The 14630-nt window shown below is 40.7% G+C and overlaps 1 protein-coding gene across 2 annotated transcripts in view; it reads right to left on the reverse strand.

Annotated features, from left to right (window-relative positions):
* Window positions 1-14630, reverse strand: part of MAP3K5 (mitogen-activated protein kinase kinase kinase 5) — a 159124-nt gene that overhangs the window by 24278 nt on the left and 120216 nt on the right. For both annotated transcript variants that reach the window (XM_079780409.1, XM_079780408.1), the window contains 8 exons: window positions 14374-14501; window positions 13815-13951; window positions 12540-12645; window positions 7515-7672; window positions 5082-5259; window positions 4310-4330; window positions 3270-3447; window positions 3011-3179 (listed from right to left, as the gene is read on the reverse strand). In XM_079780409.1, the coding sequence (XP_079636535.1) occupies window positions 3011-3179; window positions 3270-3447; window positions 4310-4330; window positions 5082-5259; window positions 7515-7672; window positions 12540-12645; window positions 13815-13951; window positions 14374-14501 (1075 nt within the window). The remainder of the gene's footprint in view (window positions 1-3010; window positions 3180-3269; window positions 3448-4309; window positions 4331-5081; window positions 5260-7514; window positions 7673-12539; window positions 12646-13814; window positions 13952-14373; window positions 14502-14630) is intronic.

The raw sequence follows: 14630 nt of genomic DNA on the forward strand, positions 1-14630 counted from the left end.
CATTTCAGTCTTGTTATAAGGGTAGGCTTGAATGTAAAGATGTACCTAGAAATATGTAATACAATGGAAAGAATTATTTCTATCTGGCTGTAGAAAAAAATTGAAAGGTATTAAATATTGTTATTAGCCTGTTTGATGATAAAACAATAATAATAGTTAACATCTGTGGAACATTTTCTATTATCTCAATTGCTCATGATCTTAGTTATTCTTTTTTTGTTGTTGTTGTTAATACATTTTTATTGTTTTCAGAGAGGAAGGGAGAGGGAGAGAGAGGTAGAAACATCAATGATCAGAGAGAATCGGCTGCCTCCTGCACACCTCCTACTGGGGATCGAGCCTGCAACCCAGGCATATGCCCCTGACCAAAACTGAACCCGGGACCCTTCAGTCCACAGGCCGACGTTCTATCCACTGAGCAAAACCAGCCAGGGCTTAGTTATCCTTTACAGCATTTCCTCTCTTTTATAGGTGAGGGAATTCAGCCTCAGAAAAGTTAAATAACTTGCCCAAATCACACAGCCTTTAAGTGGTGGAACTAGGTAAGTTGTGGCTGAGCCCAAGCTCCCAATCATTACATTCTTCTCCCCAGTTAGCTGGGTCAGGACCTCTCTGCCACTAGACCATCAGGTGGCATCACAGGAAAGGATTCACAGTGGCCTCAGCAGTACAATCAGAAGGACCCTCACTATTACTTGATTCTGGATTTAGCATAGGATTCTGACAAGCAGTTTCTGGTCCTCACTGGTCCCTCCTATTGGTGCAGCAAGGCATGCCTTCTGATGGCTTCTTTTAATAAGGTTTTCTTTCATGTATCTTTTTATAGAGAACATTCAAGTGGGCTTAAAAAACTAGGAAATCCCACACACAAAAAATGTAGAGGATTAACCAACATAAAAATTTATGAATTTCAGCAAAGTCATGGAAGTGGAGTTTCTTGCTAGGCTCTGTGCTGAGAGCTGGGACAATGACAGTTATCAAGGCTGTCTCTGTCCTGATGGACCTATGATCCGGTGGAGAGACAAAGAAAAACACCAAAAAACCAGACATTTTCTGTACTGGAAAAGCACCCTTTGGGGATGAATATGAGATTTAAACAATCCCTGAGTTCTGTGTTTCTGGCCTAAAACAGGTATCTTCACTAATGGCCATAGGAGAACCTTCACTCCACAATGATTTCCCCTGTCCCCACACCCCGAATGCCACCCCCTCCCCTGCTTTATGTTTCTCCCATCACTTGCCACCATCTGTCATCCCAGGAAGGAGAGCAGTGTGGTGGTTAAGAGCGCAGACCTGGGAGCCAGACTGCCTGGCTCTGTCACTTAGGCCTGCGTGGCCTCAGCAAGTTTACTCACCTCCTCTGTGCAAAGTGAGGATGCTGACTGAGCTATTAATATGGCACTATTCTCATGGGGATTAAATGAGCAAATACCTATGAAATACCAAGAACAATAGCTGGCTCATAGAAATTGCTTACTATTACTATATGTTTAAAATTTCTTATATTTACAATAATATTTATTATTATTACATATTATAACTATATATTTAACTATACATGGTGAGGCAAAAGTAGGTTTACAGTTGTAAGTATTCAAAACAGTTTATTCTTGTATTATTTATTAATTATGATATTACTCTATTTTCCATACAAGCAACTGTAAACCTACTTTTGCCCACCCAATATGTTTAAATACATATTTACTCTTTTTTATTTAACCCTTACTTCAGGATATGTTTTTACTAATATTTAGAGAGAGAGAGAGAAAGGAGAGAGAGAGAGGGAGAGAAAGAGAGAGAGGAAGAAAGAGCATTTATGGGCACCTGGCTCCACATACACCCCAATCCAAGCTGAGAACAATGTAAATTGTTAGACTGAGAAACTAAACACTTGACCAACTCCTCCAGCTCCACGCTTTTTGCAGCTGTTTCCCTGGGACAGAAGGGAGGGAAGAAGGTATATGCAATCTACACAGATCAGGCAGGACAGGTTATAGCCACAGGAGACAGACAGAGCAGGCCTGGGGCTCCTGCTCGTATCTGTAAGCAGAATCCCAGGGAACAAAGTCCCAGGTGTCATGGACTGAACTGTGTCCTCCCCCTGCCCGAATTCCTATGTTGAAGCCCTAGCTTCTGTATTTGCAGACAGGGTGTTTAGGAGGTAATTACGGTTAAATGAGATCACAAGGGTGGGACCCTACCCCGGTTGGACTAACGTTTTTATAAGAAGAGGAAGACACACCAGGAGTGCACAGAGGAAAAAGGCCGGTGAGGACACAGCGAGAAGGCGCCATCTGCAGGCCAAGGAGAGAGGCCTCGGAAGAAACCAAACCTGGGGACACCTTGCTCTGAGACTTCAGCCTCCAGAACCGTGAGAAATAAGTTCCCGGCATTTAAGCTGCTCAGTCTCTGTTATGGCAACCCTGGCGAACAAATACATGAGGGAACCAGAGTTGGACTGGCCAGATTTGTTTTTTTCATAGCACAAATGGCCCCTCGCCCACTCTGTAATTTACTGGTTACTGCCCAGCGCCTGCCACCTGAATGCAGCCCCTCCACCATGGGCCTCTGCTGTATCGGCAATGCTTCCTGCCTGCCCTGAGGAGTGACTGGGAGGCAGTTGTGAGCTAAGGTCAGGATGAGCAATTCACGTTGCTCAATGTGTGTTTATTGATTGGTTGAATGTATGAATAAATAAAGGGTAAAAGAGGCTGGCAGGGACTAGTGGGAACTTCACCAACAGGAAAAGTTGGCATTTGACTTAGAGAGAGAGGGTGAGAGAGACAGAAACATCAATGACGAGAGAGGATAACTGATTGGCTGCCTCCTGCACGCCCCCTACTGAGGATCCAGACCACAACCTGGACACGTGCCCTGACCAGGAATCGAACTGTGACCTCCTGATTCATAGGTCGACGCTCAACCACAGAGCCACACCAGTAGGCCCACTGGTTTTAACCGTTAAAATATGTAAACTCTGAAAACATGAAGCATCCGTGAAAGGTTTTACCTGAGCCAAGGATTCCATTAAGTTTCTCACAACTTTGTCTTGGTCTTCCTTCAGGATCCTGTAGAGGGTGGCCCGCCTCTCGCTGTCCTTCCTCAGCATAAAGAACCCGGAGTCCTTTTCCTCGGGAGAAGGGGGAGCACTGTGATCTTCAAAATTCTCATCTGGAATGCTGTAATAATTCACAAAGCACAAGTCACGCTTTCCTCTAGAAGATGATACACCACATACTTCCTTCGCTCGAAGTAAGTCAGATCTTTACCCCAAAAAGAGGGTCCGCATTCCTTTCACATCCTTTTCTCCGCAGGATTTGGCTCTTGTTTTGAAAGAGAAGGGGTCCACCTTTAGCTCCGTGTCGGGAGAAACTGAGCCGTACTCACTGCTGCTGCTCGTGTCCTCCACCAGGACGGGGACTGGCAAGGATATGCTCCTAAGGTATTCTGCTTGTCCGGAGGGGGAAAGAGAATTAATGCTGGGGAAAAACATACGCATACTGAAGTGCCTACTGAAAGAGAGCAATCTTAGCTGTTAAGTGTCTCATTCCAACCTAAGAGTCTGGTCGTGATACTCGGATTGGTCCCATGCTCAATATATGACCCTCGCAGGAGGGGTCGGTGAGCAAGGGGCCTCGTGGGCCCTGTAAGGGAGATCTCAGGGGCATGAAACTGTGGAGGAAGCATGAGACCCAGCACGCCTTGGGTTCCAATCCCTCTGTTTTCATTGTCCACTTGTCAGATTTCAGGAAGGTCCTTTTCAGGTCTGTTTACGCTATAGAGTCAAGGACAAGATCCCTAAGTTTTGAACCATGTTCCTCAGAGGTGTAAGGGTCCACCTTAGCACCTTGGGGCTGCCTTGGATGGGGTGAGTAAGTAGGATTCTGTGATTCTAGAACACAGGTTCCAACCCTGTTTTACCTAAAACAAATATGTGTGTGTCTTATACATCAGGGCTCTGTCTGAGAACTCATATAAAAAAGGGTTCTCTGCTAAACACAAATTTCAGAAACCAATGGACTATGATCTCTTTCCCAGTTCTCAGAGGAAGTGTGGACTCCACTCAAATGGAAGATTTCAAAACTATAAACACCCTCGTGCATTTCGGGAGGAACAACTGAAGCTTCCCTCACGAAAGAGAAAGGTGAGGGGTTTTGACAGAATGAGCCCCGCCGGGCTTGCAGCTGCACATATCCCTAGTACCAGCAGCCGCCCCTGAAAGCAGGGAGCGGAGGATGCGTCTATTTGATGAACTGATCACATGACCCACCCAGCTTGAGCTCAATAGAAAATATAACAACAAACTCACCATTTGATCCAGGTGAAAGAGCTGTGGGAAGAAAAGCAAAAAACAACATAAACACACATCGGGGTTATTGTTAAACTGAGAAGCCAATAAAAAGTGAGGACTTGACATGGGAAGCAATGCCCTTTCCAAGCATTCAAGCTGCCCACCCTCATCCCAGAGAAACACCAAAACACCAACAACGAATAGATCATTTACTTGTTTTTTTTGGTCAGAAATGAATTATGGAAATTCTTGCAAAAATGCAATTAACATTTTTACACTGCTGTTTTACTTATAACTGGCAATGTTTCTTTTTTTGGGGGGAGGAGTTAATTACTCAGAAAGATATTCTCTAAGAAGCAATAGGTATTTTCTACTGCCTAAAATGAAATAACATTCTAGACAGATTGAAAATTCAACAGCTCAGCTCTGTAACAGCTCTGTAACCCATTAGTTGTAATTTGGAATTTCAGTTCTAAAAGGCTGTATTTCATCCTTTTTCCAATTTAACCTTTGTATCAGCAATGCTAGAATGCTGTAGATATGGACACAGTAAAAATACCTACTAACCGGATGATGAAACACTATTATGCATGAGGCTCTGGCGTTCGTGAGGGTGATGGTAACACAGCTTCCCGATACTGACACGGGATGCCTGAGAACACTGCCAGTGTTTACACCAATTTCCAGTGACATCTACAGACAGATTAGCTTGCTTCTGGAAAAATCGTCCATCTTAAAAGCTTAGGATTTAGGGACTCTGAACTGTATCTCCTTCAATGCAATCACATACCTGAAAGCTTAGGTTGTGTCTTTTTCTTTTTGCTTGAAACCTTTAAGAACTCATCAATAAGCAAGTCGTTAGCACAGGCTCTCTTGTCAGGGTCTGGTTCAAAACACTTCAATATGAATGCCTTGGCCTCTGCAGACATGGACTCCGGGATCTCCGGGTGGACTTTAAACATTCCCACCTAAGAAATGGCACAATGGGGCTTCTGAGTGACATCTCATCCCAGGAGCTCCCGGTATCATAACTTGGTCTCCTACTGTAACAAAATTCTTTATCATATACTACGAACTCATGGGTTTTCTCAAAGGGAGGTAGGGTACTTTTTCTGTAGGCTATAGAAAGTTTCCAGAGACCTTTTGCAACTTTATCAACGACATAGGCAGAGTGATTAGCTTAAGATACTGAACAGCACTATAAAGTAGCAATTCAGTCCTCAAGGCTTGAGGACACATTAGCACACTAGCGAGAAAAAAGGATGTTTTTAATTGGACCATTGTGTTGGTCATGATAGTGATGTGCCAGGAACTGTGCTTGGCTTTTTCCATTTTCATTCAATGAATCTCATGAATCCTCCCAACAACCCAGTGGATTAAATATTATTATACTTGTTGCACCAATGAGGAAAATGAGGCTCAGAGGGGTCAGGCTATATGGTTATAAAAAGGAATGTGTTTGGCTTAAAATTTGTATTCTTTCCTCTACTCCATAATTTATGAATATTTTTCCCGTCTCAAACTGCCTACATTAAAAGATATTTTAAAATACTTTAAATAAAATAGAATTTTTATAACAATTCAATTTTCTTTTCATTGCTGCCATTCTAAAAATGTTTTTCAATGTTTTCATGTATTTAGTAGAGAAAATTTTCTAAGGAAACCTTTTATGTTATATAGTCTATATAAGTGTATTATTACATAGATAATATGTAATTGTAATATTTATATAGCCTTTTACTATTCTAAGTGCTTTGCACATATTATCTCATATACTCCTCAAAAACCTTTACCAGATAGGTACTAAATTTATACCCAAGTTAGAGATGAGGAACAAGACGGTTAAGTAGTTTGCCCAAAGTCATCAACTAGCTTGACTGTGTTGGAGCCTGGATTCAAACATTGTAAATCAGTGCCAGAGTCTACGCTATCTCGTGTGAAACACATTGTGTTATGATCCCTGCACTGACGGTAAGAGCAGCATTTCAGGGTGAAGTCCTAGACATTGGTAAAAACTTCAAAGATTGGCCAAGAAGAGAAAGACATTCATTCATGTCAAAAAGGTAGCTCTCATTACTCTTCAGGCTTGGTTACACTACTCATTTCTGAATCAGCAGTGTCTCATCACATCATCTTCAAGCTCAAAGTAAAGCACGCTCTGTACAAAAGCAGAAGGTATGTAACAAATGGAATAAGTGCCAGAGACATGGTCAGAGGCAGGGGAAAAAAAATTATTAAAAGCCTTCTGCCTTAGAGAACAGAAGAATATGAGCTTTACATCTCAGGAAACAGTTCTCAGTTTATTTTATTTTTAATTTTTGTTTTGTAAAATATATTTTTATTGACTTCAGAGAAGAAGGAAGAGGGAGAGAGAGAGAGAGAAATATCAATGATAAGAGAGAATCATTGATCAGCTGCCTGCTGCATGCCCTTACTGGGGATCGAGCCTGAAACCCAGGCATGTGACCTGACAGGGAATTGAACCCTGACCTCCTGGTTCATAGGGTGACACTCAACCACTGAGCCATACCGAACAGGCCACGTTTTCAGTTTAAACTTCACTCTTGCATGGTGGTGTAGAGGTGAGAACTGGAGGGACTCAGCCACAGGTCACTGCTTTGCCCAGTCCCCATATTTGGAAGTTGTGGCCCAGCGCTCTCTCAGCTCTATTTTGATATCAGATGCTCCTTTATTTGGGCTGCTTCCCACTCCCAAAAGAGTTACTAATGGGCAAATTAAGAGGCTAGAAGAGTAAGTGTATGAGAGTAAGACATGTATTTAAAATAGCAAAACCATGCCTTTTTTTAATGGAAATGTCAAACTCTTATAATAAAGTAAAGGAAAATATCTCTTAGGTTTAACACTTATATGGATAAAAAATGTTCTTATATCTACCTCCATGGAAGCTTTTGAACCTGTGTTTCCCAAAGAGCTTACACCATCTTCCCTGGGATGGTGTGTTCTTTACACTGCACTGTGAAAATGTGGTCAGTGGAAGTTCACTGCATGTCTGTCGCTTTATAGCTGAGAAAACTAAGGCGGAGAGATCCACTTGTGAGGCACCGACTGAGGGGAGTGAATCATCTTGAACTATAATCTGCTCTCAGACGGTGCTCACTTAGGCTCCTTGCCTTCTGGCTAAAAGCAGATGGCATGCACACACGGAACAGCCAGCAGCTTTACCCACTGGTTTTTAAGATATTTAAGACATACAAAATGTGACCTTGAACATCGCTGCTTGTGGTTCTCCCAGTTCATAAAAGGGCGGTTTCCCTGTGGCCATTTCGATGATGGTGCAGCCCAAAGACCAAATGTCTGCTGCTTTCCCATAGCCTCTGGGTCCTTTGTCTATGATTTCTGGTGCCATGTACTGAAGGGTACCTGGGAAGAGTTCAAACACAATCCCACTTCAAAAGAGAACATCTAATGACAGTTTCAATTTCTCTACATAAATAAGACACTTTAAACGTATGGTTCAGGTCTTAATACCACATCCTTTTTGAATTCCAGTTTTTCTCTGCTATTAATATAAGAGAAAATAGCAGTTTTTATAATGGATTTTATTAGCGAGGTAGTTTACCAATCTTACCTGTATATGAACCGATACGTTTTCATTTCTTAAATAGTATAATTAAGGCATTATTTCATTAGGACCTCTTAGAAACTTCTAACAACTGGTCATTTGAGAACAAGAGAATACACCAACACACATTTTCTAAAATCAGTTTTTGAAGCACATGAAAACTCTTATTATGAATACTTCTAATCTTCTCCAAGAAAAGTCTAGGTCATTCATCCGTTTGCTTAGATTTATATTTCTCAATTCCTGATTTGAATGCTTAGTTCTTCTGTTTTCATTCTTATTTCTAAATCATTCAATCATGCAGATTCTAAAAGGTAATGTCAAAAACAATGTAAATCTATAAATCAAATATTTACGACTTCTGCTATGTGCCTGTGGTCCATGAAATAATGGGTTTAACAGGTCAAAGACAGGCCATTAGCCATCAGTACAGACAAATAACCAGATACAGAGTGACGAATAAAATGAAAAAAGAGAGGATATTTTATATAAAGAATCAGAGAGTTGAAGAATGCAATATGATGGAAAGAGAATTAAGTGGGGAGCCAAGATCCCATGGTTCTAGTTCTGGTCTGGTATGTCTCTGATAAACACTCAACTGCGGTTGTATCACTGGCTCAAGTGAGAGGCTGGATTTGTGTTTCTAATACCTGCTGCAGTGATTCCCTGAAGTCGAGCAATGAGGACAGAGTGGGAAGAGAAACAGATTATTGCCACATCCCCTGCTTCTGATATATTCATACAAATGATATAATCAGCAGATAGAACTCCTCCATGATGCCATCTGAATTATTTCAAATCTTGAGGCATTTGCCAAAAGTGCTACTTCAGTATTTTCTGATTCATAACCAATGATAGACATTTCGATAAATACAGACAACACCTCTTACAAATGCCTTGTGCATGATTTGTAGGTGAAAACTGCTATGCAAAATTCCTCTAAGTTGTTCCTATGAAAGCTACTACTGTCATGAGCTAGAAACAGGCTGTTGTCATAAAAATAGTCTATTAATTTTTCCAATTAATTTAGTATTGTTATGTTGGCAGGTTTATCCTCAGGACCTCATCATTACATAGCAGTAGCTCAAGTTCATGTCCAAATACAACTGCACATGTCTGCTCTCAGCTTAAATCAGCAAAATTCCTGGACGGAAGCATTTCACCTGGCCAAGGATCAGGTAACCACACTCCTCAAGTCACCTATGCTTGGGAGAAAAGTACTGTGATTTATCTTCATTTATAGCTTCCCCCCAAAGTGATCATGTTTTATGATGTAAATTAAATCAAGTGGTCTTTAAAAAATATGTAATGAAGCCTACTGCTCCTTTCTGTTGTCTCTGGGTCTAAAGTAGAATGAATGAGAGAATTTGAGATGTTTTAATATATGAGTAGGCATCACAACTGATCAACAATATATGAATTGAAAAGAATTGGACAATTCAAGTAATATCTTAATAATAAATTATGCAATGTTTTTATTCATCAGATATTTCAAAGAGCGCTACCTGCCAATTGTATTTAATTATCCCGCATTGAGCAAGTGGCAATAAAAACAGGTTTGTCATGTGTTCACATCTGCTCCCTTCACTCCACAAATGCATGACACATGATATTTTATATAAAGAGATTTACAGAGCTGGATAACGAAGCTGCAAGCCAGTCTGGGAAGCCACTACAGCTTAGTAGCTACAAGCTTAAATTTTGACATCACACTGTATCCATTCATTCATATGTCCAGCAGTTCCATATTAAGGGCCTACCATGGGCTGGGCACTGTTCCAGGCATTTAGAATATAGCTGCAGAGTAAACAGACTGAAATCCCTGGGCTTATGAAGCTGACATTTTTGCAGTGGGAGACAGACAATAAATGACAGCATAATAAATAAGTAAATTGTATAATATGTTAGAAAGTTATGTATTATGACAACCCCCCCACAAAAAAAAAAAAACACAACAAAAAACAAGAAAAGGGTATCAGATGTGCCCAGGGAGGGCTGCCATGCAAATAGGGAGGGCCTCACTGAGATGACATCTGAGTTAAGACCTGAAGGAGGAGAGGGACTTAGCCATGCAGATGGCTGGGAGAAGAGTGTCGTAGCAGAAGGAAAAGCATGTGCAAAGGCCCTGGAGCGGAATGAAGGAAATGTAGGAAGGCCTAAGTTTCTGGGACAGAGTGAGCAAGTGGGGAAGAGTAGGAAATGAGGTCTAAATGGTGACGAATTCCAAATTGTCCACCACTGTAAGGGCTTCGATGTTTGTTTGCTGTGAAAGAAGTAGCAAGCCACTGCGGTCTCTGAGTGATATAGCTGGGGTTGAGAATGGACATAGAGGGCAAGAGAGTAAGCAGGGCTCTAACCTGTGTTGCTCAGTGGATAGAGCATCCATCCGCCTGCGGACTCGAGGGTCCCAGGTTCGATTCCGGTCAAGGGCATGTACCTTGGTTTCGGGCACATCCCCAGTAGGGGGTATGCAGGAGGCAGCTGATCGATGTTTCTCTCTTATTGATGTTTCTAACTCTCTATCCCTCTCCCTTCCTCTCTGTGAAAAATCAATAAAATATATTAAAAAAAAAGAGAGAGAGGAAGCAGGGAGAAGAGGTTATTGAGGTAACGCAGGTGAGAAATGCAGGTGGTAGTGGAGGCAGTGAGGAACTATTCCAATTTTGGACACACTTTGAAGGTAGAGCCAATAGGTTTCCCTGATGGATTGGGTTGGAGTGTGAGAAAAGAGACGCACCACGGATAATTCTAAGTTTGGAGTGGCCATTAACTGCGATGGGGAAAAGTGTGGGTGGAACAGGTCTGAGGAGAAGTTAATTCCATTCGGCATGTTACGTCTAGTTTGAAGCGTAGCTCTATGACTGACTAGCTTTGTGACTTTGGGCAAGCTACTTAACGTCTTTGAACCTTCATTTTCTCACCCTAAACTAGGATAATGATACCTAAGGATTAGGGCTGATATATGAATTTCGGTGAAATAACATATATAAAGCACTTAGCACAGTTGGGTATACACTCTATAGATGGTGGTCGCTGCTGCCTTCCCTCTCATCACATGACCAGGCGGTGAAATGGACCGAGGTCTCAGCGCAGTTCATCAGAGGCTGACTAAGCACCAGGGACGTGGCTAGTTCTGAGGCCTACGGCCGAGAATCCAGGTCCGCACGCCCTGCCCTCCTCACCAGCGCTGGAGACAGACTCAGCACATGAATCATACATGTCACCACGTGAGGCCACTGAGAGAAATACCAGCACAGGGCCCTGGATGACCACTTTACTAGAACTCCTTCGAGAACGAACAAAAAATGTTTTCAAGATTATCAGGAGATATTAAATTAACATCTTGCCCAAATAAAGAGTCTGAAAGTAGGGATTTTCCTCTCAGAAGTTACTGAGTCTTGGAAGCATCTAAAATGTCTCTTGCCAAACTGAGACAGAATGAGAAAAGAAACGTCAAGACATGTAACGTTACTAATAAATTAGATCCAATTTTGCTAAAAAAAAAAAAAAAAAAAAAAAAAAAAGCATTCTAAATGTGTTTAACTCTTTACCCTGAAATTCCCGTTGCTGTGAGAGTAGGAACTAGGCCAGAGGTGTCGCTGATGGGGTGTTCTGAGGAAAAAGTGTATGGAACTTCTCTCTTTTCCCCCTTCCAGGCTTCCAGAATAGATACTTCAGCAAGGTGGAGAGAAATACTGACTGAAGCAAGAAGGTCAGAGCAGAGAGCAAAGGGTAGATAAAAAAAATCTGGGCCTTATCATTTATAAACTGTTGTGACTTCGATGTCCATTTTCTATCAATTTCCTCATCTGAAAAATGGAGGTACTACCACCTACCTCACAGAACTAAGAAATGGGGACATCTGGCCATTTCGCTTAGTTCATTATCTTTTTTTCTCCCTAAATCTTTCTCTCATAATAATAATACTTCATGAGAAATAGCAGAATGGAGTGCTAAGAACTTGGAATGGAGAGCAGGGCTGAAGTTTCAGATGCCTCCCGGTGACTGCTGGGCAGTCATGAATCTCTCTGAGTCTTGGTTTCCTCTTGGCCACTGTTGCCTTTTTAGAAAGCCCCGGTGTCTCTGCCCTCCCAGGACTTTGCTCTAAAGGCTGCGCAGTGGTTGCGTTGCCTAACCTCGGAGGAAAGCTCTTTCCCCACCCCACTTCTGAGTTGGTGAGTCACTTCCTCTTTCGGGATTGAAAGGGACTGAAATCCTGCAGTTATTTATGTTGTGAGCAGGGGAATGCATCACAGGGAGTAAACAGATTAGAAAAGAGAGAATTCATAGGCCACATGGGAAGTGATTAAGGTATGAGTAAGAATCACAGAGAGGTTAGGCTGAAAAATGTTTTTAAAAAATCTTGTCAGGGTTATATTGATTATAGGCCAAACAGGAGAGAAGTAATGACATGAAGAGAAAAACAAAGGAAGAGTTAAAAAAAAAAATCTTCAGGAGCATTAAGCAAGGAGACTGAATAGGTCATATAAGTACAAGATGAGAAAAGGGCCAGATCAAATTCTGTGTATTATTTTTCAGTAATCATCAAAAGATATCAACATTAATATTTGTGAGAACAACTACATTTATCTCGTACATTATGCTCAAATGCAGCAATTATTTCTTTAATTACATAAGATCTGTATCATCATTGCAAAAACATACCAGTAAAAGTTTCAGTGCTTGGGTTTATGCCAGCAAGCCTCTTTGATGTCCCGAAGTCAGAGATCTTGAGAACACCACTATAGGTATTAATCAACACATTGTCACCCTAGAAAAGAGAGGCCTTTAATAAAAAAACATTACATTTCTTCCAATCCTGTGTATTGTTGGCTCGCAAATCCAATAAGAAAAGGTGTCCTTAGAGCAAATAAGGACACGAATTCTGTATTCTTCATTAATAGTTAATCTCAACAAGGAATTCTTGACACCATTTTTGTTTATATGTTATCAGTTGTCCACAATTGCCAGTTGGGTCATAAGGTCAAACATGGTTAGTTAGAGCTTGCTACAGGGGTTGACTATGCATGGTGCATGTATAATAAGTTGAATTATGATAGTCATAATTCCCTAGTCACTTTACTTTCTTTTCTATGTTGTATTACTTATTTTTCTAGAATAATAAGAAATATCACAAATAAATAGGCATTTGGGTTGATTTTAGGGTAGAAATATTAATTTACTTTCCATAGTCCAGCCTTTGTCAGAAATTTAGTTCTGAATATTTGCATTTTAAAGAGAATCTACTAAGTTATCTAATATTCCTTTAATCCATGAATATGTGATGGTTGTGAGAAATGAAGATTTCTTTTTTCTTTTAATATATTTTATTGATTTTTACAGAGAGGAAGGGAGAGAGATAGAGAATTAGAAATATCAATGAGAGAGAAACATTGATCAGCTGCCTCCTGCATAACCCCTACTGGAGATCGAGCCCACAACCAAGGTATATGCCCTTGACCGGAGTCAAACCCAGAACCCTTCTTCAGTCCTCGGGCCGATGCTCTATCCACTGAGCCAAACCGGTTAGGGCTCTTTTTCCCTTCTAATCATTTATTCATTGATTCAATAAATATTTACTGAGTAGATACTATGGGCAAGGATACAAAGATTAACCAGCCTCTAAACTCCCAGAAGCAGGGACCATCCTCCTGTTCCATTTTGTTCTGCCAAAACTCACACAGAACAGTGCCAGGCACGTAGTGCAAGCTCTATCTTTGCTGGTTGAACATGGTTAAGGAGTTTATTCCTTACGTGGATAAGATATGATTATCAATATGATTATCAATTATTAACTGATTCAGGACAGAGCAATATCTTCTATTTCTAAGATTTATTTATTCACCATTCTAAGTTAATACCCATAACATAACATGGCTTTTGCAAATAAAACAATTACCCAACAAGGAACATACAAAAATGAATCCTAGTTCATCCTACCTTTATATCCCGGTGAACTATCTGATTGTCATGGAGGTATTTTAATCCTTCGAGTATTTGCTTTGTATAAAATCCAATTGTCTGCTCATTGTCTTTCAATGGGCCCCATTTTGAACGAAGGAGAGCCGAAAGACTTCCTGTAAAGTAGGGAAAAACAGCGGATAAAATCTTAATCCAAATGAGTTCTTAAAGTACATTAATAAAGTAACACTAACTTAAGCTAACATTTATTGGTTACGTACAGTGGTGCAGGAACTGTACTGATTCAAGGGCTCATATATGAAGAGGCAAGTGTCATTGCTCTGAAGATGCTCATTATCAAATAGTAAGTAGTAAAAAGCCACTCATTCGCTAACCTTAATCCAAGTCACAATGATTGATATTAAAATGATTTCAGATACTTATGTTTTCTAATAAAAATGGAAGGTAATGCAATGTGGCTAATTTTTCTTTTAACTCAGACCAATTAAGACCTGTAAACCTGTATATCCCATTCAGTTTTACTCCTCTTCAAGGCCATAGAAATTTGTAGTTTTTAAAGGAAAAAAACATCTCTTACCTCCTGGAACCTGTTCCATGAAGATTTTAATGAAACCATTCTCACTGAAAGAACCCAGATACTGGACAATATTCTTGTGCTTCAGATGCTTATGCAATGCTATTTCTTCATGTAGGGGCTGGGAGTATCTAAAATACATGCAAATGTCGATGAGCCAATTGTGTTAGACAGACTTCAGCATATAAGTTTACACAATGTAAAACGAAACTGTCAGCTATTATACCCATATATAAAATCAAATATGACCATCTGAGGCC

This window comes from Cnephaeus nilssonii (genome assembly GCF_951640355.1).
Source record: "Cnephaeus nilssonii genome assembly, chromosome: 9".
Classification (NCBI taxonomy): domain Eukaryota; kingdom Metazoa; phylum Chordata; class Mammalia; order Chiroptera; family Vespertilionidae; genus Cnephaeus; species Cnephaeus nilssonii.